The following is a 27,009-nucleotide window of genomic DNA, read 5'->3' as shown; positions in this document are numbered from 1 at the left end:
TAGTTTGCGTCCATGTTTAGACATTGGTTAATACTTGACACTGACCCCGCCCACGCTCACGTTGATTGGTTAGTCTCCCAGTCCGTCATATTACAAAAGTACTAGTCAAGAGATTTGTAACAGGTTTATGGCACCTTTTATTTATATTTTTATAGCTGTACAACACCACGTTGCTTTGTGTAATTGCGTAATGTTTTTCAGTGTAGTTACAACAGAAGATTGATGGCCGATGATCCATCATGCCATCCTGCCATCATGCCAACTGTCCAACCTTGTCTGCCATTATGCAACACCCCTCTTCTGTTGCATTATGCAATAGGCTACTCACGCTGACTTGTGTGTGCATGGAATGAGAATATAGTACAGGATCATTTGGTTGCTGCAACTGTATTCAAATCTATCCACACGCCTGTCATTGGTCTATTCCGTTCATGTTATAGCCTACTCTATGATGAGAATTAAGGCACATTCAAGTTATGTACAGTCTTGAGAAACTGCTTATGACTGCTGTAGTTATATTAGAACCACTATAACTAAAATGCACTGAGACAAGATGTTCAAATGTGAAAATCGGAAAAGCTTAAAAATGCCCCATGCCCTCATAATACCTTTACAATGTACTAAAATAGAGTATCAATGTAAATGTATAGCGATTCAGCAAGAGCTTTGCAGAACATTGCCAATGCTACGGCAACACATAAGATATTACAGAAATAATAGTATTGATCAATTTCGGAAAATATATTTGAGAGAGAAACTGTTTCGGTTGATAGATAATAACAGAAATTTTGGATTCTCCGGCAGTCAAATGAGAGTCTAACAGTGAAGTAATAAGTTCCCTATGCTTTGCTTTTGTTAGGAATAACAGGCGGAAGGGGAATTTCTTCTTTCACTTCAGTATTTCAAAGTGTAATTTGGTAAAAGCACACACAAACAAAGTGACAAAGCTGTGCTATGATGTATTGGGCTTTATTGTACATACATACTCCTTACAGTCTCTGCACTTTTAGTGGAATATAAAGATTTAGCTTGAACCTAGTAATGCAACTTTCACACAGACATTTATCAACGATGGAGTCACAAAGCACTAGTTTACTGCTAAACTAAGCACACTCAGGGCATGAACACCTATGTGCAGGCAAAGGTAGAAACCATACTTTTTGCAGGTCTAAGGCACTGATTTTATTATCAATCCTTCCAATTTAGATACAGGATTTTAACAAATACACATTTTACAAACCAAACTACTCTCAGCATCACACTTCGTTAGCACACACACACAACCACACAATCACACACACTCAATTCATATTCAGCCGGTTATTGATGCTCTACGCTACTATAGCTGAGGCTAGTCCTTCTGTTAGTGATTTTGAAAGCACAGGTATAGTGTTGTTGCTGGGTCCAGAGTAATGTTTTACCTGGAGATTTTTTTACATTATTCAAACATTTCATCAAAACTTTGGTTTTAGTTTTCATCATGCTATATTCAAAGGTCAGGTCTCACCTTGATGCAGTTGTGCTGCCCCACAGTGATAGCTGGACCACTACGTCTTTCTCTCAGAAATATAAGACACAGACAGAAATGTGGAACAAAAAAGCACCAGAGAGACTTGCCTGAGCATAACATGGAAACAAAGGTTCCAACTCAAGCTGATAAAACATTGTACATAGACTTGAACTAAAAGCATAAGAAAGCTAGGAAGGAAAGAAAGAGAAGTGCATTGGTCAACTAGTGACCTACTGTGGCAGTTCTATATGGCAACAACATCAACATCACTAGTAGCTTTACCCTCTTGTCCCAACTTCATTAACTGAGATGTTGATCCTAAAACCTGTTAGGGTGGGGAGAAGAAATTCTGCACCAGTGATCAAGCAGTCAGATCTCTGACAGCTCCCTCATTTCAACAGGTAGATTCTCCTAGCTCCTTACATCAATACTTTCTCAAACAACGACTCCCAAACAGTGAAAACTTGACTTGTTTTTTTTTTCATAATAACTGTAAAAATATAAGGATTGTAGTAAAAAATAGCCCCAGCGCTAGTGTAGAGGCAATAATACAATCAAATATGACAGTACTGAACACAGGGGAATCCTATAATACTCTATGATAGCCCCCAAATCTAACAAACATCAACAAAAACACTTAAACATCGTAAAAAAATGTATAATAATTAACAGAGCGAGAAACATGGAAAAGTCAGTATAATAACACATGTTTGCTAAATAAATCAAGTATGGAGAAAGGGTGATGACGTGAATCCTCTCCGTCATTGTTTCCTTATTTAGGCCTCCTTTGTGCTGGACTTCATCTTCTCAACTGTTTCCTGTTTTCCCCAACAATGAAAAAGATTGGACAAAGAAAGTGAGATACAGTTTACAATTTATTTAAAACACTGGATTTAAGTTAATGTGAGGAAATATTTAAAACAAAAATCTGTAAGCCTTGTTTTGTTTCTTAACATTTAAAAAAATCCTCCAATTGAATGCTTTAGTCACGAAAAGAACATTTTTCCGAACAATGTCTTTATGACCTAGCAGCTACATCTGGTCACCTCAAACTGGCACCTACACAGCCAGTTGTGTTTACAAATGCCTCATAAAATGCCCTTTCTGGAGTAGAGTTTACATGACCTTGCTGACTCAGCCATGGACCCAAGCCAGAGACCTACCTAAATAAGCAAGCACATATAAGCAGAAATGCCACAAAAAATATTTTGACTGTAGAGGTTCCAGAAAGACTTTCAGACCTTGGTTCTAGAACTTCATTCCTGGGCTACAGAGGTTCTAGATTACAATTCTTTGTCCAGTTCTAGAGGCTGCACATCTTTATTTGTTGTCCAGGAGTTTCCAGAGGTTCTTTTTAGACAACTGTTTGTTTCCTTAACACTGGCAGAATTATTCCTTTATATTATATTCCCTTCTGACACCTTTGTTTAACATATCACATCATGTTAATGCTGGTATTTCGATTAACCTTAGTTTTATACATGTTTTAGTATTACTTAATCCATAATGATTTTATTTTAACATAATTTGTATTACTTCTGTGTGGCAATGTCAAGGGATTGTGTTGTTGGATTTTGTATCATTTACATTTCTTAATCCTACACAAAATCTTAGTTTAGGACATGCCACTTTCCAATCCATACAATAAAAGAAGATGTCAATGATCATTTTTTTCTCTGCCATCTTCCCCTTATTTCCTATCCATGGCCAATTCATAGTTTATCGAACCAATTTAGAAAACATCTCTTTATTTCCCAGCCTTTTCATTTATTGCTGCTCTTTAAAAGTCCGGATTCATATATACGCTGATGCCCTGGCTCACTGGACTGTGTAAGGTTGGTACACACTCACATAAAAATGTATGTCTAGCAATTCTTATGCGAATTGTTTTTTGCTGGCTGAGCAGTTTGATTCAAACGCTCTTTGCCCTGGAACACATTGCAAGTAATGAAGGTTGTATCCTGAAGGAATATAAAAGCAGACACTTGGGTTATGGTTCAGTGTAAGGGATATTTCATCGACCTTATAATAACTTTATTCTTATGAGCAGAGGGCAGTGACGGAGCTTTGAAATACACTTTGAAAGCTTTTTTTCTGACTTCTAATTTACGTGCCATTTATACGGTGAGCACATTATGTGTTTGCTTATTTACAGGGATTTTCAGATTACAAAAACAGACCTGGTGCTTGTTGAGCTCGGCCACACGGAGGTTCCACTCCTCCTCAGTCATCTCTGCCCCAGCATCCACTGACTCATCCACAGCTGCTGTTTTGTCTGCACAGATAACAAAATAGTCAAAAATGGCCACAAGGCTTTTATCTCAATGTGTTTGTTTGTGTCATTAAAACTCCCAAAAGAATAAATAGCATAAAGATCATCTCCAGTGTTTGAACTCACCAGTGCAGGTCATAGCAGTGCAAACCCAGTTGCCGCATGCACAAACACATCGGTTACACTCAACCTGGGTCTCTGCTCCGTCCTCATATGTCTCATCCTCCAAGGCACATTCTACAGAAAGACACATGGCAAACTTATCAGTCAATACCGCAGATAGCAGACTGCAGCAGGGTGATCATAGAACCAACTTTTAACTTTAATCAATTTGCATAACTAAGTCTTGTCAGCATTTCAAAATGCCACATCATCCATTCATCCAGTAGTTTCATTTTAAAGTTGCAGGCCTTCGGCATGTTTTTGCTTACAAAAGTAAGCTGTGTGTGTGTGTGTGTGTGTGTGTGTGTGTGTGTGTGTGTGTGTGTGTGTGTGTGTGTGTGTGTGTGTGTGTGTGTGTGTGTGTGTGTGTGTGTGTGTGTGCATGTCCTTGAGTCTGGTGAAGTTACAGGGTTCAGTGCTCCATCCAGAATGTTATTTCAGTGACAGACCCTCTGCTTCCTGTGAACTTTATCCCACATTAAGCTGCATCACATGACTGAGCAGACTGAAATCAAGACTTTGTCTCAAACTAACTTCAAGACTCCACACGGCACAATAACATCTTGTGATGTATGAACAGCATAGTGATCTGACAACTTTGAAAGTTGTGTAATGTGAACCATAGCTATTTAGCAATTTCAGGAAGTTTGCCGAGTGTCAGGAATGCCTAAGTAAGCTTATGTCAATGCATCCATAAACTTTATTTACCGCTGTATTACTCTTTGTTAAACTATGTCAAAGTACACAGGCTATCACTCTAAGCTCACTCTTCTCTGGTGGATTGAAGCCAGGCTTCAGGCAGTTGAGGAACTCGTCAAAGCTCAGCTTCCAGTCAGCGTTCTCATCAGAGAGTTCAATGAGGGCATCCACGCACAGGCTCCTGGGAAGACAGATATACACGTTGTAAACATTGGATAAATATTAGCTCCTCCTACAGTGGCAGAACATTGCAAAGAAAATAAGCGTACAGAAGAAAGAATAATTAGGTCTGTATCCCACAGAGTACAGGTGTTCATTCCAGTGCAGTCTCCCACCGGAGGCCTTCAGCATAGTTTGCACTGGCAAGATAAGATTTCAATGAATTTCCCTGCCTAGCTTTAAATAGCACAGCCCCACACAGATATGGATCTCTATGTGCAAACATTGCCACAGCGGAAAACTTTGACATAGTTTGGGTGGAACTTTGCAAACAGTGGCAGTTTTTCATTTACCCTGCTTGCCCTCATACAAACTCATTTAAGTATAAAAACAGACCAACAACAACACGGACCTGAGCAGCTTGTTGCTCTCTTGGTCTGCGTAGGATTGCAACTCCACAACAGAGTCATTTTGTCCGATGAATTTGAGCAGCTCTGAGGAGTCCAGCTGGGAATCACCATTGTCGTATGACTGCAGAAACGTACAGAAAACATGAGAAAGAAGCAGTTCATGTTTGTGTACATTAAATATGAACAATCAAACAAAGTATTCACATTTAATGTATTACTTGTTGGTGTTTCTGATAGACACATTAGTCTAGGACACAAATTAACACACAAATTCAAATGAACAAGAACAAATGAATTAAATTAACACCAGAGCTGCATATTAACCTCAAGGCTCTGAGATAGTGTGCAGCTTAACTAAGGTTTAGACCATTAGATGCTAAAGTTAACTGTAAGTATAGTCTCAAATAATGCAACATATTTTTATGCTGGGACAAAAAAGAAAATGAATAAGGCGGTTTGCACAAATTGTTTAAAGAACAAATACCATTCATGTACTAACACATAGAGGAAGGGTTCCAGCTGACGTGCTTGAAAGGTCTGCTACATAAACAATTACACAGAGTTGGAGGCGGCTTTAAGGAGAAGGGGGGTTGTAGAAAGCCTGCATGAATATATAAACTGGGGAACAATTGAGTGCACTAATTGAAACTAGGGTTCATTCTGTCCTGTAAAGAGAGATGAATCTGACCTTGAAGTACTTGAGCAGGATGTCAGAGAAGTTGGATCCCTTGACAAACCATCCGTCTGGGACCACCTCAGTCTGCAGCCACTGGATCACACGACCCCTTAGCTCATTGCGGTCAGCAGCATAGCAAACCACTGCGGGGGAGAGAACATCTCCATAGGTCAGGAGCATTAATGAAAAATCCAAAGGGTAACATTTATCTTGTAAGCTATAATGTTTGACCTGTGTCCATTAGTGCATTTGTCAGTATTTCCATATTAATCAAGTGCTTTCAAGATAAGACTATAAAATGCAGTTATTGCACGGACATAGTGAACATACCCATAACCCACCTGGGAACTGGACTTAATCCAAACACCAAAGGTGAACCAATAAAAAATAATTGAAATGAGATTTTATACAATATACTAATACATAAACTCACCTGGGCTGGCAGCAGCCTTTTCTGTTTTCTTCTCTGAAGCAAGAGAAAGAAAAGAACATTTACAACAAGAAAAAGAATGCATTGACTTGATTCAGAATAATGGAGATAAACTTGGTTGTGACAAAGAATTAGGCCAAAGTTCTGCATAGAGTAGAGTGTGATGTAACTATTTTCCCTAAATACTTTTTCTGCCACAGCACTGATCAATGTCCGGTTCAGCGGGGAAAAAGTGGGATATCACCAAGTGTCAGTGGTTAAAGTTCACTCAAGATAAGAAGCTAATATTAGATGATTTAATAGATAAGTCAAGGCCAGGGGTGAACAGGGACATGTGGCGGGCCCTATATGGTTCAATAGCAACCCGATCACTTCAGGTATCAGGTCCATGAAAAAAGGCATGCTTTTGAGATCACACACTCATCAGTTCAATTAACTCCAAACAGCAGTATCAGCACCTCTACCAATCAAAAAGTGAGCCAAATTCCATCCAATGTAAGGAAACAAACGGACTTTTAGATAATATTTGAGATTCTCAAGTGTGTGTGTGTGTGGATTGATTCAAATGGCTGCTTCATTGTTTAGAGTGAGAATGAAGTTGTGTTGGGATAATTAACTGAGAAGCTGAGGGTCCACATTGGGCGAATGCTGAAATAACCAAACAATAACAAGGTTAGACTTATATTTGAGCTTCTACCCTCTGTTGACTTCCCACATATCCTTGTAATAGCATAACATGTTATTACAGGCCCCCACCTTAAGTTTTAGTTTCAGGAGTCCCTGGTCTCATACCTTCTTACAGATTTTTTTTCATTGGGTTATATGCAGAGAGGATTATTACATTTAGAAAACCAGAGCATTGATATTGGATCATTGAGGGCATTAGCAGGTTATCAGGTGCGCAAACTTTGATCGCTACATGCTTACCCAGTAACATGCTAACCATTCTAGTTATTGACGGGCTATGTATCTGTCACACTGAATCAAACAATGTCAGTATTGAATGAGAAAGCATAAAAAGGGTAAAGGGCACAGCTACCTCACTCCGCCTCATTCCATTTTTGAATAGCATGATAACTAAAGGAGTGTTTCTTAGCTAGAACCCCAGGGTTTAAAAAAAATAATCTGTGAATATGATTTGAAAAAAGCCCCCCTCTTCTTCCATCCCCATCAGAATTGCCCCGGGCGCTGCACGGTAGCTGCCCACTGCTCCTAGTACTAGGATGGGTTAAATGCATAGGATAATTTCACTGTGTGTGCTCTGCTGTGTGCATGTATGTGACAATAAAGAGGGTTTCATCCTCTGATTCTTCTTCTAATGTAGAAAAAGCACCCATGACTATCAGAACACTTAATAGCCCTTGATAAGAACATAGTTTTAATAATCAATGATAACGTTAATACAGTCTTAACCACACTTGGAGGTGTAATTTATTGGGATAGTAAAAGGGACATTTGATAAAGCAGTTGATGATACTAAGGTTGACTAAAAATGTATGTAACAAAAATCAAAATGCCAAAAAACAGATCACAACTATTTTTAGAATGCATTTTATAAAGCATGGGCATCATAGATTATGTTACTCAAACTTTCGATGTTAACTTGTTGTTAAAGCTTCACAGAAAAGTTTTAATTAATGAATCCTTGACTACTGTGTAAACTCCATCTGAAAGCTTCTTTTAGACATTAGTTTTGATATTGTGACATTTCGTGTTGTGTGCTGCTGTGCTCTCACCATGGCAGTGTCCATCGTGGGCCACCTGGATCTTCAAGCCAGTCAGACAAGCATCCCTGTGGAGCTCACAGTGATTCCTGTAGGTCTTAGCATTGCTGCCACACACTGACCTCTTGTGGGGCTTACAGCTCTGCAAAAACATGGGGAGAAAAGACAACTGAAAACTAGGGAGAAAGTCATTTTTGAAATGTTACCACATTTCAACTTCCTCCATGTGATGAAGTAATGTCCCTGGGTCTCTACAGAGTCACATACTCAACACTCACCTCTATACACAGACAGCTGGGCTCCCCTTTCTCTGTGACAGCACACTCTCTGCCGGCCCCACAGAACACATTAGCACACACTTTGCTCTTGCTCTGCAGCTCCTGAAAGATAGGAAACACATTTAAAGCTGTTATTATAATTACTTATTTGGATGTGTGTAGGGATTTCTACAGATTTTACACACAGGGCGGCGCTGTTCCCCCATTACAATAACAGACCCATTTAAACGCACTGAAAAGGTGATCACCACATTTTAAATATGAACTAAATACAAACTTCCTCTTCCGTCACAGACGTGGACATTGACCGTTTCCTCTTCACTAAATCCAGAAATTAAGATGTTTAAGCATTTCCCTTTTTTCTGTTTTTTATCGAGCAAGACACTCCTATAGAATACAGTTGTTTTATTGAAATAGCACACATTGGACAATGACATTTGAAGAGCAGCTCCTGAAACATGAAATTTAACATTCAACATATCCTCACACACACAAACACGTAGCTGCCATACATATAAATAATGGTAACTAAAGGAAAGATAAAAAAAAACATAAACAAGTAGTAATAAAGGAGTGGCTAGAATAGAAATATCAAATAAAAATAATTGAATTATCATACTATAAATCCTGAATTGGAAGTGTCTATTTTTTCATGAAATTATTGGTCTAACACATACATGTTTTTTTGTTTTGCATTACTCCTACAATGTTTATCTAATTTCCATCCAATTTGGTACATACCATACTTGGACAACCCAGCATAAAACTGTAAGTGTTGTCTATATCCTCAACACATTTATTGTTTTTATCAAAAACATTAAAACACACAAATCAACTCTAAGCTATCCTGAAAAAAATGACATCATCTCCCCTTTAGGAGGCGCTACCTTACCAATATGGTACATTCAAAATGCCATTAATTTACAGTTATACTTCGGACTCACTTGGGAGTTCAATTCACCTACTTTCGAAGTCCTAATATGCTGTTGATGATTAAGAAAGCGATGTCAACATATCTCTGTTTGAGTAGTATGGGAAACAAAGACTCAAGGCGGAATGAGAGGCAAGCAGGATGATACTTACATGTGTCAGTAAAACTTTTATTTTCTAATGCATACAGTCAGTCTTATTTTCTCTTGTTGACGCTTGCCTTTGTTTCTTTGTCTTTTGTTTGTTTGTTGAATATCACCAGAGAACTTGACAAAAAATGAGCTCACTGGAGCTAAAGACCCACCAATCATAAGACGCCAAGCAAGCAGAGCTCCATTTATGACCCTTATTACTTCTCCCTTCCCTATGTGTGTGTAATTGTATTTATATAAGTGTGTGTGTTGGTGTGTGTGCGTGGGGGAGTTGTGTTTGCGTGTGTACAGGGTGTTTCCACATCTGGAGTCTGAGCTGTGTTTTCCTTTGGGCCCATTCCCATGCTCAGTGAAATCTTTTCACCTCCCTGTTTCTCTAGACTCCCCTCCTCCTCCTTAAGCCGCTGTTTCCTGTAAGAGCGAGACAGAAAGTTGGCCCTCTGTGTGTGAGTGCACGTGAGCTGGCTTTCAAGCTGCTGTGTGTGTTTGTCCAAAGTCTGGTATGTAGGTAAACCTGAAGCTGGATTTCTGTGACCAAACGCCCATAAGCTCACTAATGAAAGAATATAACAAGATGGATGCTGGGAGAGGGGCGGCAGTCACATGCATGTATTGCAGTGCAGCAGCGTTAACCCTGAAGTGGTGAGAGGAGAGGGATTGTAGGGTTTGGGTTCATTTCTATGCATAGTTTTGAGACACGCACACATTTGAACTCAGAAGTTGAAGTCATGGAAAATCTTCAAAGCGATCCCTGTGGCTTTGAGCATGTTGGACAATTCAGTTTGTTTGACACAGCTGGGTTAGAAGCCTGTTGAAACCTGTAGAAACCTACGATGAGATCATGAATAATGGATGGCCAGCTTAGATAAAGCTGGTATAAACGTAGAGCTCTGACCACCTCTATAACCTGCAGAGGTTCCCTGACATTGAGTTGATGAATACAGAGGCAAGCGCTTTTTTATTCTGGAGGATTCAAGTGGTTTGTTGCTATGGTGAGAGCATGTTCAAGTTCCTGTTTTGGAAAGATCACAGAGGTGTCAATCAAAAGAGGCCAATGGAACCAAGCCCCATAGTTGTATCACAGCAGAGGATTTATTATTGACACGGACTGTACAAAAACAATGGACAATGGACTGTAATGTCACCAAATTATTCTTCAACACTCCGGGGAAGGGGGCCTTAGGCTGCCCTATGTGGACATAAATCATGCCTGCATGAAGCCTTCATTGTTACTATGAACAGGAGTGGGCAGACACACATCATCATCAAGTACAGTTACAGTACATAGGTTGCCCTGGTTTTTGCTCCTAACCTTGCCTCAATCCTAATTCAAGGCTTACATGGAACCTAGAAAATATTTATATCCATGTATGACTCTAATTCTGTCATATTCTGTCATTCAGTTTGAAAAGCATGTCAAAATTCACATATTTTCATATTTCATTACTCTTCTTTGACAGAAAAGGGTTATATAATTGAGTTGTTGTTGAGGACATCCTCTCTGGCTTTAGGAAACAATGATCACAGATTTCATCATTCTGGCATTTTATAGACCAAACAACTTATCCATTAACCGGAGAGAAAATAGCAGTTTGTTGTAGCCGTATTTAAGACTAAGAGTTTGAGAATTGAGGCTTTTAAACTCACTCCTGCACACATTGCATACAATGATCAGAACAGGATAAGGTGTTAAAGCAGGACAGTATCCTGGGTTTCTACCACAGCAAAAGATGGCAAATTCAGGTGTCTTTCGACCAAGAGTGAGGTAATTTGTGTTTCAGAAACCAAGATTAAGACGAAAATGTCCACATGCAGAAACACTCAACTAGTATTCTCTGCAGACCCCACCATGACTAGGATGCTAGAGCGCCTGCAACACATTCATTAACCTAATCACCATCAAAGCAAAATCTACAAACTCAGCACAAAAAAACAACGCACACCCGCTGTTTGTGTCCTACTTAAATGATATACATTTTTCATTACAGCCAACAAATGATTCCATATTTTCCTTCACATTTAAAACCAATCACTGGAGCTGTGGCTGTGGTAAGTGACTGTTGAGTCAAAATAGATTAAACAGAGGCGTTAATACAGAGAGCTGCCTCAAGCATTAAACTGATTGCATATACTGTATACACATTTCACAGCTCATTTCCCTGAGTCCTTTTTCTTCAATTTCTTTGTGTTTTGATCTTTTAGTCAAGACGTTAAAATTATTTAAAGGTTTGAAGAAGATTAAAAGATACAAGTGATATTTCTCAAAACCCTTAAGTGCATCATTTAATCTTCCTATCTCTGCGTGGTGTCTTACAATTCAAGTCGACTACTTTTATTTCCACTCTGCGGTATCTTTCTCTGTCCTGTCATCCTACTCTCAGTACCATGCCCTTTTAAGGCTGCAAGAGACATGTCAGTGATCCGAGACCAGTTTTTCAGGGCTGGATAGCAAAAAGAGGAAGAAGAGGATAAAAATAAAGTCTGAAGAAACAGGTAGCTGGTGAAGACGATAGGCAGGAGACTGTGTGCGCTCTAAGGTACATTTCCACCCTTTCTACTTGTTGAATGGCTTCATGCTAAGGCCGACTGTAGTTGAAGGGCAATATATTTCTGCTTCATTTAAAAAATTTAAAAAGCCTATTTAATTATTCACTGCTGATAAGGGTGCAGGCTGCACAGAAAGGTTAAATTTGCCCCCACAAACACATTAAAACATCATTCTGCATGTCTTTCATCTGTCCATGCACAACCTTATGAGTAATGAAGCCTATCCGCCCTTCACTGCATGTTTTGTGCATATGTGTTTGTGTGTCACTGTGTGTGTGAGTGTGCATATTGGTGTGTATCTTGGTGACGCTCCATTGATCTAGCCGGTGAATCGATGCTTCTCTCCCATGGGTGTCACTTTAGAGGCACGGTGAATCCATTCCTACAGTGCACCCTGCCCCTCATTAACATAGACAACATTGATTTACGGGTTGTAAACACCCTTCCCCGGATGAGCCTGCAGTGATAAACACCCTACTGGACATAACTTTAAAAAACAATACTTAACTTTAATTATTAAATGCTGCAATCAAACTTTGTGTTAGTAATTATAAAACACAATGACTTTCTGTAGCAATCAAGATCAGTTTAATCAGCTTGATTGGTGTATTGAGCACACAGAGCTTCACTTAATGCAATCCAATACAACAGCCCAGCAGTAAACGCTGTTCCTATTGAGCTTTCTCCACACTGTGTAAGAGATGTTGATTCAGCGCCTGGCTCATTGTGGAGGTTTTACTTTCCGTGGTTGTAGAATTGTAACACATCACAGAAAAGGTGAAAAGTGGTTCAGCTTTAGCTTTTGCTTTTTCTCTATGCGATGTTTCCGTTAACTGAATATAATAAGCTGCAGAAAGGTATGATTTGTTCTGTTTTTTTATGAGATGTATTGCATGAAGCTAGATGTATCAAGTAAGCGGAAGAAAAAAAACATGCTCCTCTCTCCCCTACGGTACAGTAAGACGGGTGAGTGTTTTTATAAATAAAATATCACGCTTTTGACAACTTGAAATATTAAAACAAAATCATCTCAGAAGGGTGCAAGAATATTGGAGATTAATGTGGTTTCTATTCGCTCAGCCACTAATATACATTTCCATTTTGTATGCCACCCTATGAAAAAGTTAAAGTACTGCCAACAGAAACAAGAAAAGAATAAATGATTACAAGATTTAAGAATGGTTAAGATGTTTTTCAGGCTTCTTACTCCCGAAAACATAAAGTATATTTCAGAACTCATTAGGGAGTTTATACAATGACAATGACAGGAGCAGATGAGGCTGTTAAGTCATAGTAGGCATTAAAGCGTTCATCTGTGTCCTGTCTCAATTAAAATGTTAAGCTGCCATTAATGAAAAGTGCAGTATAATTGATTTCATATGGTTGTTTATATCACAAATTAATATTTGGTACTTATGTAGGCATTAAATGAATACATAGACATTTTGGGAGATACACTTTAACACTTTCTTGTTGAAAGTAAAGAGGAAAAATTCTACTCTCATGTTTATTAAATATAAATCTCCAGCTAGCAGCAGAGTAGCTTAGCAGAAAGACTGGAAACAGGGTAAACAGCTAGCCTGACTCTCGACGAACAAACCTCCAAAGTCAAAACATTTAAAGCAAGAAAAAAACGCCAAGTTGTAGGAACTATTTCTTTGAATTGTACGCAGTTTGTCCAGAGTATCGACAAGTATAAAGAGTTTAAGTGTGAATGTTTGTTTCCGAACTATAATGACTCTATTTACATGTTTTGCTGCTGTAACACATTCATCCACATCCTATTGACTGTTGTGTTTTTCTTTTTTGGTATTTGTATTTTTTATCCTTGGGATTGTGGGAAACATTATTTCGATCTCTCTGTCTGTACATACAAACTGAAAGATTGAAAATAAAGTTGACTTTGACTATTTCCTACATCATGTACTTCACTGGCACAAAAATGTTTCTGAGACGGACAGATGGACGGAAAAATGCACGCACAGCAAGGCAATGCAACCCACTGTTTGATAAACCTGTTTTCAGTAGGAGAAATAATGAAGGTGGAAAAACACGAAGCAAGGTGAAGGACAGGATTAGGAGGTAGGGGGTGTACATTCCGGAGCTTTGTTTAACCTCAGCTGGGGTCCGACAGATTTCGTCTTGAGCCAAAATCTCCTCAGTATCTAGGTCAGAGAGGTGCCGGCTCCCCCTCCATTCCCTCTGTCTCTCCAGATCTAGATTGTCCAGCTCTGTCAACTACATGAGACGTAGGATCATGCCAGGAGCAACGAGAAGACAGGGAGGCCTCGTCTGCGTCTCCCTCTCACTTCTCTTTCCTTCTAACCAGAAGAGAAGTGGAGCACAGCCAAAGCAGAATAAGAACCACTCTTACACTTGCTAAAAACCACAAGGAATTTAAACTAGCTTGCGACTTAATCCATCCCACAGGGGAGAAACATAACAGACGATCATCGGTTCCAGTTTTTAAAAGCTGTAGCATTTCCCATCAATAATTCAAGTGACTTCATTCTCAAATGACAAGCATTTTCTTCCATGTAAAACCATTCAACTGTATCTTTGTATATACCAAATCAGGTTTGAGCCTCATTGCTTTTGTACTTCTCAGCCTCCTGAGATCAGACATACAGAAATACTCATTCAACCCCCAACAACGACACCATAATGAGGCCAAAGTGAGATTAATGTGAGTGTGTACTAAAGATATGAGCAGTAGGAGTGATCTGGAATGCTTTCCAGAGGGCGACGTCTGAGATTAAACCTGCAGAAACAGAGGGACTCTGGGTAATGACCAGTATACACGCAGATCTGCCTGTTTTCTTCTCCGTGTTTCTTATTCAGTGTGAAAGGAATGCACCAACGGACAGGATGATGTCACCCAGTCTGCAGCCTCTTATTTTACACCCACAGGCCCCGTTGTTCAAGAGCTGAAATGTAAAACTACACCCTGAAAGAAAGAGGGACAAGAAACTGAAGAAACAGAAAAGAACACAAACAAAAAGAAGAACAGACAAAGAAAGGAAGGGTTGAAGGAAGAGGGATAAAGTAAAACACAGTGAAAGTGAGAGAGGGAAAATAAAGAAAAGCAGGAAATTAGTCACATTCTGGGCACAGCCACATCTGCTAGCAGTTAAAATGTCAGCGGAGAACATAAAATGCTATGAACAGCACCGGCCCCAGCCTCCCCTCCCCTGTGCACACTGTTGTCACCCTGCTGGGACAAAAAGTGTCCCTTCTTCACCACCTCACCTTGGAAATCCCCGACAGAACTATAACACTTTAATCCGTCCAATCCTCAAGTCATCTACGTTATACTTGTCATCTTTTTCTACATAAAGTACGGATTGTGTTTGTTTGTTCTCTAATAATTGATCCAATAATCCTACCTAATTTTCCCCATGTCCTCCATGTACTTTGCCACCTTTACCCCCTCCCCCCCTCCTCTCCCACCCTCCTCTCCCACCCCTTTACTCTCCCACCCCTGCTGGTTCTGGGCATTTTTCCACTGGCAGGAAAGGAGAGAGGAAGGAGGGAGGGAAGGCTCACGCTAGGCTCAGGCCAAGAGAATGAGTATATTCCCTGCCCTCTTCTCTGCTCCCTTTTTGAGGCCAGAATTGGGGCTAAACACTGGAACATGTTTGTAGAAGGAAAAGGCTCATTTAGAGACTGCGGGATGTGTGAAGCCATGTCAAAAGTGTTTAGAGACCTCTACCATGTGCATGTCCAACAGTGGGGATGTGATGATAAATCCATAGAACAAAGACATTTTCTCATCAACTCTAACAAGGCATGTTTGCATCTTATTGTTTCCTGTACTTTCTAGAAAATCTTTTATGTTGGGTTCAACTTTGACAAATCGAAGCCAATTCATCAATAATAAAAAAACGTTTGCAAAAGTGTGATCCTAAATTCAGCGTCTACTCCGCCTTAAACCTCAGTAATGACATTGATTCATGGACCTTATCAATGTTGTTCCATACTACTGAATCATTCATTTTTGTTACTCTGCTTTGCATTTCTTGTACACTTTTGTATACTTTAAAGCAACAACATATTTTGTATAGGCACAACACATTTAAAACAGCTCCATTTGCTAAATAAAGTATGCGGTTAAAGCTCAGAAAAGCTAGTACGATGAACTCAGAGGTCAGGAAAGCTCCATGCTTAAACATCTTAATCGTTTGAGAGGAAAGCTTGTTAACTTAATTTGGAGACTGGATTTATGATCCCCACAGGACTCTCATTAAAGGTTTTCCTAGCGATTCTGACCTAATGTTGAACTCACAGGGGCCATGCCTTGTTTATAAAAGTTACTTATATAAAACTTTACTTTTACTAAACAAACATTTCCTTGTAATCAAGTGTTTTTAAAGTATGATATTGCAACTTTACCTTACAAAGAGATAGTTTAGCTTGTTTTTTTAAAGTGAGATTGTTTGAGGAACTTAAACAGTAAGAAGTGTTTTAACTACAGTGTTAACTTTGGTTCTAACTCACCTTTTAAAAAAACCATGGCAACACAATAACACAAACAAACTAAACACTCAAGGCAGTGGTAGACCAGCAATTCCCATTTGTTCCCAATGGAGTATGGTGGTACCTTGCCTGAGAGGGCTTTTTGTTACGGCAAGGTAAAGCAGAATAAATGTTCTAAATACTGCAAACAAAGAAATATTGACTTTTTAGATGTTGTCCTTTTTGAAGTGGCTTAAATACCCAACATATATTGAACTGCTCACAAACTGAATCACTATATTAAGTGTGTTCTATTATTTTGAAGTTTGAAAAGTATTTTCTGTAGCTGACATTGATGGCTGGATAATACTTTTTTTTTTGAATGGCTGCCGAGCTATAGCACACATCTCTGGTCATAACACATCACAAGAGAAAAGGCATCTATTGAATAAACCACTTCAGAATTAAAAGTGTATGAGCGAGACACTTACAAGCTGTAGCAGTTGTCGAGGCTCTCTAGTTAATGGTAGAAACATTTAACAGTGACATTTGCAGAGAATAATGCCAGTCAATCACTCATTCTTCAATGACCCCGTTTTCACCACCAAACTACATTTGAGATGGAGCGCCTCATCTCAAGGTGCGTGCCCTACACGGGCTGCTGGAAACAACGATGATATGTGGTGGAAGTCAATCTAGAGTACAAGTTTTTTTTACTCAGAATTTTTCCAGGCAATTTTGAACTGAAGTAAATCAGAGCGTCAAACTATTACTTAACACTTCACAATCATAACTCATTGCTGTTGCCCATGAGCTACAAAGAGGGGAAAAAAGGGAGGCCCCTTTTACTACATACACTATACGTTTTAACTTTCTGTATGAGTTAGTATGTCACATTTTCATTATCTGTTCTCCACATACGCCTTTAGTAGACTTTCTGTAGCTCCTTGTCATTTGTGTGTGTGTGTGTGTGTGTGTGTGTGTGTGTGCGTGCGTGCGTGCGTGTGTGTGTTAATTTATGTGTGTAGTGTCTTTGAGTGCAGACTGCCGGTAATGATAAGACACCAGTACAGCTGGTAAGCTAAATGAGGACTCCTTTTAAGCCAAGCCAAGAGTGAAGAGAACACACTGCAGGGAGATGAAACAAGTATACCCCCCTTTTCTTTCTGTCTCACTACACAAGTCTTACCTCACCCCCAATCTCCCCTGCTATAATTGCATGACTGTGGCTCCATCTCCTTTCTGTTTTACATCACGCCCTCTACAATCCCTGCGCAGGATCTATGACTGGATGTTGGGCTACAGTAATTAGAGCAGGCTGATACAGACAGAGGACACAGCGTCCCCTCATGTTCCCTCCACCTGGGTAGATATTTTTAGCCCACCTTGAATGAGCGAGAACAGGCATCAACATGGCAACATGGCGGGGTGCAAGAGACACTCAATCAGAGTCGGCTACAGATTCAGGGCCTCAACAAGGGAACCAGCTCCGAATATTTCAAACTGTCTTCTTAATTGTCTCAACTCTTGGACTGCCTAAGAGGAAAGAGAGTTTGTTGCATTGACTTCTTCCTGCCATCTGTGTTTTCCAAGACCCAGAGCCGCTGCAGATAACTAAATTAACCACTGTGTCATTCCACCCTGTCACAGCGGAGGATGCAGGATAAAACAATAACACTGCATGTCACAAAACAAGAAAAGTAAACACTGCTTTCTCTCTCTCTTTATATATGCAAGTGTGTGCGCAAACATATCCCCAGAGGCTGAAAACTCTTATGACTTTCACTACGCCTGCATTTCGACCTCCTTTGCATATCAAGCTCCCGGCGTGTTTGAGTAAAACATCAACATTTTATTCACAACATGCGTATCTGGTTCCCTGCCTGCACACATGCAGAGTCCCATCCCCAGCTTTTCATCAAACGGTGCAATTTCTCACTTCAGGAAGCACACAGGCATTCTCCTCCATAATATTAGTTAGTGTCCAGATTTTAATACCCTTCACTAAAATCCTGAAAATAAACACATCAGTTCACACACAAGCCCTATTTCCAGCAGTTTGTCCAGCTTCTCCATACTGTTTATGTAACACACATTCCCTTACTTAACCTAAATACACCCTGCAAGCTTATTAGGTCCAGTTTTGCTCAGACTTGTTGACCTCTTTTAGATGACATACAGGAATGCCAGGACAGGCCCTTCCCACAGACCAGTGCACAGGCCATATATTATAAGGGTAATTACCTTTGGAGAATAGATGCCTTTCTAATGCCTCCCCATTAACTTGGTGGGCACACTCAACAGACTCTGCTGTGTGCTCTGTCTTTACCATGCCATACCTCACAGATCACGGTCATGAATCCAATAAAAGCGAACACAATGGCATATTTTCCAGCCACTGGGCAAAGGTAGGGAAAGCAGTTGAAGGTCAGTGGGGAGGGCCTGCATGTCAGGCTATGAGTGATGTCATAGCTGAGACACTAATGGCCATCTGTGTGAAGCTGTAAAGATAGACTGCAGCAAACAATTGGTTTATCTAGAGTTTCACATTTGGTGTAGCTGTTTGAAAGATCTATCCTCTAATTAGGCTGAAGCTATTCCCCCTGTTTATTTCCTCAGCATGCATCTGTTGAGCAGGTCAACAGTGGAGTCAACACAAAACCAGGTGTTCAACAGCTGTGTCAGATGAGGTTAAGACCATCAACCACCACCTGGTGTGTGTGTGTGTGTGTGTGTGTGTGTGTGTGTGTGTGTGTGTGTGTGTGTGTGTGTGTGTGTGTGTGTGTGTGTGTGTGTGTGTGTGTGTGTGTGTGTGTGTGTATGTGTGTTTGCGAGTGTGTTTCTGTTTCTCAAAAGAGAAGTTTGACATTTCAGGAAAATGTATTTTCACTTTCTCCCCAGCAGTTTAATGAGAATATGGAGGTGTACATCTCTCTGTGCCATCAGGCCAGATAATCTAACAGCACATTATCTCTGGGTTTACTCAGAGGTTGGACTACTTAGGGCTGCAGTGTTAGACCAATAAGGTGAGTATTCTCACAGCTCTTGAGCACACTCACAACCCCTGAGTGTGCACAGACAAACACACATGCTCTCAGACTGACCACCCAAACACAGTATTTGTTTGCCATCAGAGCAGCTGCCAGTCGGCGGAGCGTTTTGTGCTGAAGCATCCGTTAACATTGATGATGAGGGCTATGAAACTGCGCTGAGGTTGTGGTGAGATGTACACAGACTCCAGTCCTCCTTTCTTTTCTTTGCACAACTGCCTGTCACTCCTGTGTCCTCTTACTGCAGCTTTTGCTGTGTTAACTTCACAACTCCACAAAATATAACTGAGACTAGGTTTATTTCTGTGTCTGTGTGTGTGTGTGTCTGTGTGTGTGGTCCAGCAGCATGCAAAATGTGCGTTTTTATTTCAGGTTACAGACACAAATACATGCCTATGAAACAGCATTAGGCCTTTTTGTGCAAAACTTTTCAGGGTTAAGAATTAAGTCCCTATGTAAATAAAACGTCCCAGTGGCAATTTATTTAAAACCTGAGTCAGATTGTCTTCACAATTGCGCGTGCATGGCAACAACAATGGCATAAATGGTTCTCCTTGAGAACTACATTACATCTATGACAAGCACAGTGAGCTGTAAATGTGTAATGTTCCCCACAGCACCGGGTTGTGTCGTCTAATATACTGACTCAGACCTTTTTCCAGATGTTTTCTAGCTCATCTAGCTTTGTTAACAAAGCTGCGGTGTTAATGTGCCTCCAGACGTTCCAGAGTTTCTTGTGGCAGACGTTTAGAAGAGATGTAAGGCAACGATTGGTGCTGCTGTAATCCCACTAAGAAAACTACTATAGTTTCAGAGTAAGAAAAATCGTTTTAGCCAAACTTACCTCAGCGTTAGAGACAGCTACAGCCAGCAGAAGCAGCACGGCGACACTTTGCAACATCTGGACACGAGAAAAGAAAAAGTAAGAGTTAAGCAAATCAATCAAACCAGTTCCTCAGCATGATTAGGAAACTTGAAGGAAAAGGCTACATTCATTGCACTACGTTACCATTTTTGTAGAAGCTGCTCGGTTCGGATCTGTGGTCGGGGGAAAAAGGGAGCTGGACGTTTGTCGGAGGCGAGCAGGAGGTTCCGATATTTCAGGAAATTTGAGGAGCACTGAGGAATTCGTGCCAGTCCGTCAGTCTCTCCTCCTCCTCTCTGCCCGCCGCGGCCAATCAAAACGTCTGGAGTCCTCCGAGGACGTTTACACAAGAGGAGGAAAAGAGGGGGAGGAAAAGAGGAAAGTGTGTGTGTGTGTGTGTGTGTGTGTGTGTGTGTGTGTGTGTGTGTGTGTGTGTGTGTGTGTGTGTGTGTGTGTGTGTGTGTTTGTGTGTGTGTGTGCGTGTGTGTATTGTGTTTAAACCTCTCCTGAACAATTACTATTATTACTGTTGCGCGTGTGCGTGGGGGGGACCATTATTTCAGATACAATCACATGCCTCCAGTGGTCCAATATTTATTCTATGCAAATTAAAATTTAAAACATTTGTCAAACCATCAGGTATTTGTGTTTTTGAAGTTGTGCTATTAGTAATCAATGGTAAAAGTTGGTTTCATGTCTTAGTTGAATCTGTAGAAATTGCCTATAAATTGACTAAACTGCCTGTTTAGCCACTAGGGGGGGGAATAACCAGACAAACCAAGCTGAGAGATGCACATCCTTGTGAATGAAGTAGCATGGCTACAGTCAAATGTGTATTTGCGTAGCCAGTAGACATTAAAAACATTAAATGTACATTTCATGTTTGGATATTATCTTTAGCTTAAACTCTCTAAGTACTGCAGCTTGAAATAGCCTTAAAAACAATAAAGACACAGGAGAGGATGAAACTACACGCACAACAAAGACCAAGATCACATTACACCTAGCCATAGTATATTTAAAATGTGTCTTGTCCTTTTGCAATATTAACACAGCTTGTAAAGAATGTTACCATCCTTATTTAATTTTAGATATAATTCCATGTTTAAAACCGACCAAAACTGAACATTTCTCAATATTTTATTCATCCAGCTAAAATCTAGGAGCCACTTTTTATGTCATAAGAAGGGATTGGTATTTATTTAATTATTTAACGTATCTGTAATGCAGATAAAAATCGCCAAAATAAAAAGGTTACCCTTAAGCCAATAATACTTCTGTGTTGCTGTTGTAGCTTCTGTCTAAAATAGATGCAATTGAATGGGATAATAAATCGTATTAAAATGTGTCTCTTTTGATTCTACTTGACTAGGGCCCATTTATTTCACAATAGTTGATACTATTTAAGAGGTAAAAAAGATAGGTTTTTGTTTTAGATTTCCTTTGCAGGTCCTTCATGTGTCTCAGTATTTCTCTCTAAAATCACATTTCAGCTGTTACATCAATAATCTAAAAGCCAGTTCAAGCTCAAGTATCTTTCTAGCAATTTCCTCCAATCAGATCCTACATCCAATAAAAATATTGTGTAGAAAGCTCTCGTACTGAAAGATTAAAGTTTAAATATTCTGATGATTTAAGTATTTCATGATTACTCACCATCATTCATGTGCATGCTCAAGCGAGGAGAAGGCTAATTTACTGTAAATGTGATTGAGAAGAGCAGTGTAAGACATTGAACACCACATCACACTGCATATTGAATAGAAAGCAGATGATTAATGATTTTCTTTCTACAGCAAGCCATCAATTATATAAAACTTTATCCCCTATAAGGATATCCACCTGTTTAATGATGATGTGATTATTTTACAACCAGGTTTTTTTTTGTATTTGTGATTTTATTCTACCTGACATGAAGTTGACTTACCATGCTGCATTAAGTTGTCTGTTACTAATGCATGCATATCATATCTGTTTTATATTTTCTATTTAAAAATACTTTCTGACTGACTTCTCTGACCTTTGATTGCCTTTCCGTTCCCATTGGGAGTTGCAAAAAAAAACTTGAACAGTGAAGCAAGCATCTAATAGCATCATGGTGTGGTGACTTAGTGTTTGCTACTTACGTTCCAGGTTAGACCCTGATGCAAAATGCTCATTCTTAAACTCTTTAGATTTTACACATCAGTCAGACTGTGGAAAACTACTGCAACAAGGATGCTATTTCAAACGTGTGGCCCCAGAGAGGGCTGAGCGAAATCTAGGAAATTTTGGTCCAACAATGTTGTAAAGGTGAGTCTGTCAAGTACTATTTTAACCTATTTCCAAAGCATTCACTGGAAAGGTATTTTCTGAGTTTTTGCGCCACTCTTTTAATAAATTACCCGAAGCAACAACTGCATACTGTTACTGTATTTCATTGTTTTATTCACACATCCAAATCAGTCATTGGTTACATTTTGAAAAAGTCAAAAGTGTCACGAGGCCTGAGAAACTTGTTCCATTTACATTCAAAACCAAAACCATCTTGCCTTTACTTAACCACACGGAAAACTCAATATGCAAACCCCGCTCTGGTCTGGTGTCCTGTGCTTTGTACGTGTCCATCAGAACAAAGAAAAAAAGTTGTGTGAAAGATCAAGATGCAAATATAGCTCCAGAAAAAGGTGTTCATTTAAAAATGGATTGAAATCAACACCATATATGTTTGTTCCTTTTTCTGTTTCCCTGTTAATTTCCTGTTATTTTACCATCCAAAAAACCTCAACACTAAAAAGCAAACAGCCTGTTCCTAAGAGCAAATTGTGATGTAAAAGCTGATCCTGTCATGCCCTTTTCTGTTTTTGCAATCTTTCTTCTTAAACTTTGCCTGCACATACACAAGTGTATATGTGTGAAATATTAAACACAAAATTAGAACACTACACATATTTCCAGCAGATTAGCTTTCACTGTGTTGAATCTGCAAGCAGCCAGGAGAAGATGAATACTTCAGACAATCAGACAAACTATTAAATCTGTCTTCTTGCTGTAACATCTAACAAACAATACATATTCCCTTTCCAATCCTTAAGAGTAAGCAATGCTCTCTGCTACTACTGATTTGAATTCAAGCATGCACACACAAGCGAATCATACAGTATTCAGGAAGGAGAGTGTGTGTGTGTGTGTGTGTGTGTGTGTGTGTGTGTGTGTGTGTGTGTGTGTGTGTGTGTGTGTGTGTGTGTGTGTGTGTGTGTGTGTGTGTGTGTGTGTGGACCTCAAGGACTTCTCTTAAACAAGGGGTCCTTTACTCTCTGTGAGCGACAACATGTCTATGTGTGACTGTTTAGGGTTAAGGTTTGAGGCTTCCTGTGGTAGGTGCATTTGTGTGTAGGAAGAACTTGCTGAATCCGACAATATGATCATGCATAAGGACTGCAGTTTCCATCTGAAGTGCTCACTATATTGCTGCGCCCTCATGATTTCCCTGTTGCAAGTATTGAAGAGCAGGAAGAAGGGATAACAAACTCATTCCAAACAGCTAATCAGTTCTGATCATTGTCGTGTGAAGACACGCGGTTTGGAAGGTTTTTTTGTTAAATGTAAGGAAAATAAGATAATGCTGATGGGATTAATTTGCAGTTGTTGAAAGCAATCTTCTCTTTTCTTGCCTATCAGTCTCTTTTAACTCAGTCAATATGACCAAGGGGCCTCTACTGACTGCCATTACCGAGGACCTCATTCGTTAACCAGGCAGTTGGACTAAAGAAAACCCTTCAGTGTTCACACACACACACACACACACACACACACACACACACACACACACACACACACACACACACACACACACACACACACACACACACACACACACACACACACACACACACACACACACACACACACACACACACACACACCTTAAACTTAAACCGTCACACATACAGATGTTCCCATGAGAATAAAGGACACCTTCTTTAAGAGAAGCCATTGAGGTCACAAACACACACACACACACACTCACACACACATACACACACACACACACACACACGCACACACACACGCACAACTATGCTCAGCAAGGCATAAAGAGAGGAAGGGGGTGTGTGTGCAAACTCCAGCAGTGGCTCAGTCAGTAGGGGCTTGGACTGAAGTTCCCGAACAGACTTGAAAATATGGAAGGTGGACTGCTACTTGGAGAGGTCCCAGTTCACCTCTTAGGCCCTGCTGTGGTGTCCTTGAGCAAGGCACTGGACACCTCCAATCCCCCCCTCCCCATTGCTCCCCGGGCGCTGCACAATAGTATGTGACAAATAAAGAGGGTTTCATCCTCAGATGCTATCTATCTAAAAAACTGGCATAAATGTTAGGTGTGCATCGATAGGCATTGATGCCCCTTCACATACATACAAAACACAAGACACATATTAACAAGACGTCTTGCCCGATCTTAAATTGAAGATGTGTTTTTTCTTCAACTGCTAGACCTTTTTTCACACTCTGGCTTTTTACAGCAACAGACTTTTAACCTATAATACACTCACAGAGGGAAAGAGGCAGACCGTGAAAAGGCTTGTACTTTAACACTTTTATAGTTTTAAATGAGTGATGACAGTTTTTACTGAGGTACACTAACACAAACCCACACTCACAGACATACACTTTGACTCCATGTGTTGACCTAATGCTTTACTGTAGTGGGGAACAGGAAGTTGGGAGAAGATTGTTACAGAAGCCCCTGCTGGTGCTCAGTACAACTAAAGCAAGTCCTTCATAATCACTGCTTTAAATCCTTCTCAGCTTTTTATTGTCATGCACCTCCATCTTGGCTTTTTGTTCCCATACATTTGTTTATTTGCTTACTGACACAAGCAGGAGAAATGTTGAATCGTATTGTTACCCGATTCAATTTTGAAATGCTTGACAGGAAATGCATTTATTTTGAAGTGCAAGTCTCTGTGTTTTCCGGTTGTTAAAAAAGAATATGAAATGTCAAGGCATGTTTTTACTACAACCACTGTTCCTTTTGCAAACTGCTGCATTCCTTCAAAGTAAATGTTCAGTTTGTACTAGAACCGCTTTGTTACACAAAACATAGTCAACTCTCCTTCGGAAATTCTGGCAAATCATTGCATCCAGGGGTCTGCACAATGAGTCATTGACCTTTAATACCCTGTTTAAAGGGGACAAATTAATCATGTGTCACCTGTCTGTCTCTGACATCTTTGAAAAGTGTCAGTTTCCTCTTCCTGTTCTTTTGTGACAGTTGATCTTTGCTGTGTGCTTGTGGGCAGAAACAGAGGAAGTGAGAATCATGTTATACATGGTCGAGCCTGTGTGTGGGGGTTATAGACATACACATGGAAATGTTGTTTGTCGGCTAAGCTACTTCATCTATATGTGTTCCTCTTCTGGAAATAAATCCTGATGAGACCCCAGACCATGACATTTAAAGGGATTCAACTCATTTGAAAAGAGTGCAGTTTGGTCTGAATGAGTATGTCTGCTGGTTTCTTCCCACAGTAATGCTTTTCATTTTCATGCATTTTTTATTTTCATTGCCATCAAGTGGAGCAGCAGACTAAACCTGATAATATTCAAAGCAAAGCAGGGCAGACACATTTTTCAAAACAGAGACTGAAATGATTGCTGGATGTCATTGTCTCCTCATTCCTCATCACCGGGTACCATGTTTTTGATAAAGATAGAAGCTGGTGCAAACATACGGATGCTTTGTTTATCTCATTTTTATACATAGCCCAATAAGGATGTCTTTTTATTGTATCAACCAAGCCTCTCAACATCAGACCTTCTTCACCTTGTACCATGAATATGTATTGATGTCTTGCTGGGCTTTAAATACTTTCTGAAACAATCACTTGTTATGAAGGAGATAAGAAGGCTATCAATAATGGCTGATCTATTTTGTAGTTATAACCTTGTTCCAGTTCAATGTATACAATATGTTTAAATGAACCCAGGGTGTAGGCTGTTGGTAGATTCATTAACAACATACAAATCCATTTCTGTTAAGTCTGAAACAATCGGTTTTAAATGGTAAAATTATATTAAATGATTATAGCGATCTTAATGCAGGAGAAACGGTTCAGTCATTAGGACTTTAAGCCCCTGCACACACACACCCACCCACACACACCCACACACACACACACACACACACACACACACACACACACACACACACACACTTATAATTATAAGACCGTTGCACAGGTCCCATCATAACAGGTGCCACAAAGCTAACAGGAGAGTCATGGGCTTACCTGATCATACTCAAACCAGCCAAATGTTTATAAAAACCTGTGTAAGGCAAGACACTGAGCTAGCAGAAATAATGCACGTAGCCTGAAACTAAATGAAATCCAGCCATGATTTTTCACCTGCTGCAACACATCTAAAAGTCTTTTGCGAAAGTGTCTAAATGTGGTTTAAGCAGTGGTGGGCCGTCAGGGCCAGCAAGGCCTTCTCTGCTGGCCTAAACATCATCAGAATATAAATTAAATTTTGATATATTTTTTCCACAAATACGTATTAAATTATTCCCCATAGTCTATTCTCTTCATTTTATAGCGTTCGTCTTGGCTGCGCTGCTTCCAGCCTCAGAACGAGATTTGGAGGGCTGGCCTTTATGTTAGAGCTTTTATCCAATCATATTTCAGCCATAATGTGTTGCTAGGTTCA

General features: G+C 39.9%; 1 protein-coding gene across 1 annotated transcript; it reads right to left on the bottom strand.

Annotated features, from left to right (window-relative positions):
* Nucleotides 1-953: 953 nt before the first annotated feature.
* Nucleotides 954-20,702, bottom strand: LOC134867258 (follistatin-related protein 1-like). Its single transcript, XM_063887687.1, has 11 exons — nt 20,464-20,702; nt 20,299-20,355; nt 8,321-8,422; nt 8,055-8,184; nt 6,322-6,354; nt 5,901-6,031; nt 5,215-5,333; nt 4,712-4,824; nt 3,909-4,019; nt 3,691-3,785; nt 954-2,328 (listed from the first exon to the last, which is right to left on the bottom strand). The coding sequence occupies exons 1-11, from the start codon at nt 20,464-20,466 to the stop codon at nt 2,287-2,289; spliced, it is 936 nt and encodes a 311-aa protein (XP_063743757.1). The 5' UTR covers nt 20,467-20,702; the 3' UTR covers nt 954-2,286.
* Nucleotides 20,703-27,009: the final 6,307 nt, after the last annotated feature.

Source organism: Eleginops maclovinus, chromosome 7 (genome assembly GCF_036324505.1).
Source record: "Eleginops maclovinus isolate JMC-PN-2008 ecotype Puerto Natales chromosome 7, JC_Emac_rtc_rv5, whole genome shotgun sequence".
In the NCBI taxonomy this organism is placed as follows: domain Eukaryota; kingdom Metazoa; phylum Chordata; class Actinopteri; order Perciformes; family Eleginopidae; genus Eleginops; species Eleginops maclovinus.
The sequence above is the reverse complement of the archived record's forward strand: the minus strand, read 5'-3'. Positions and strand labels throughout refer to the sequence as shown.

Bases quoted from the DNA above. Each gene is read 5' to 3' on its own strand.
- LOC134867258 (XM_063887687.1), bottom strand. The intron at 8,185-8,320 runs GTGAGTGTTGAG...ATGTTTTTGCAG, and splicing joins CCAGCTGTCTGTGTATAGAG to AGCTGTAAGCCCCACAAGAG. The intron at 5,334-5,900 runs GTCAGATTCATC...ACGTTTCTGCAG, and splicing joins TCCTGCTCAAGTACTTCAAG to TCATACGACAATGGTGATTC.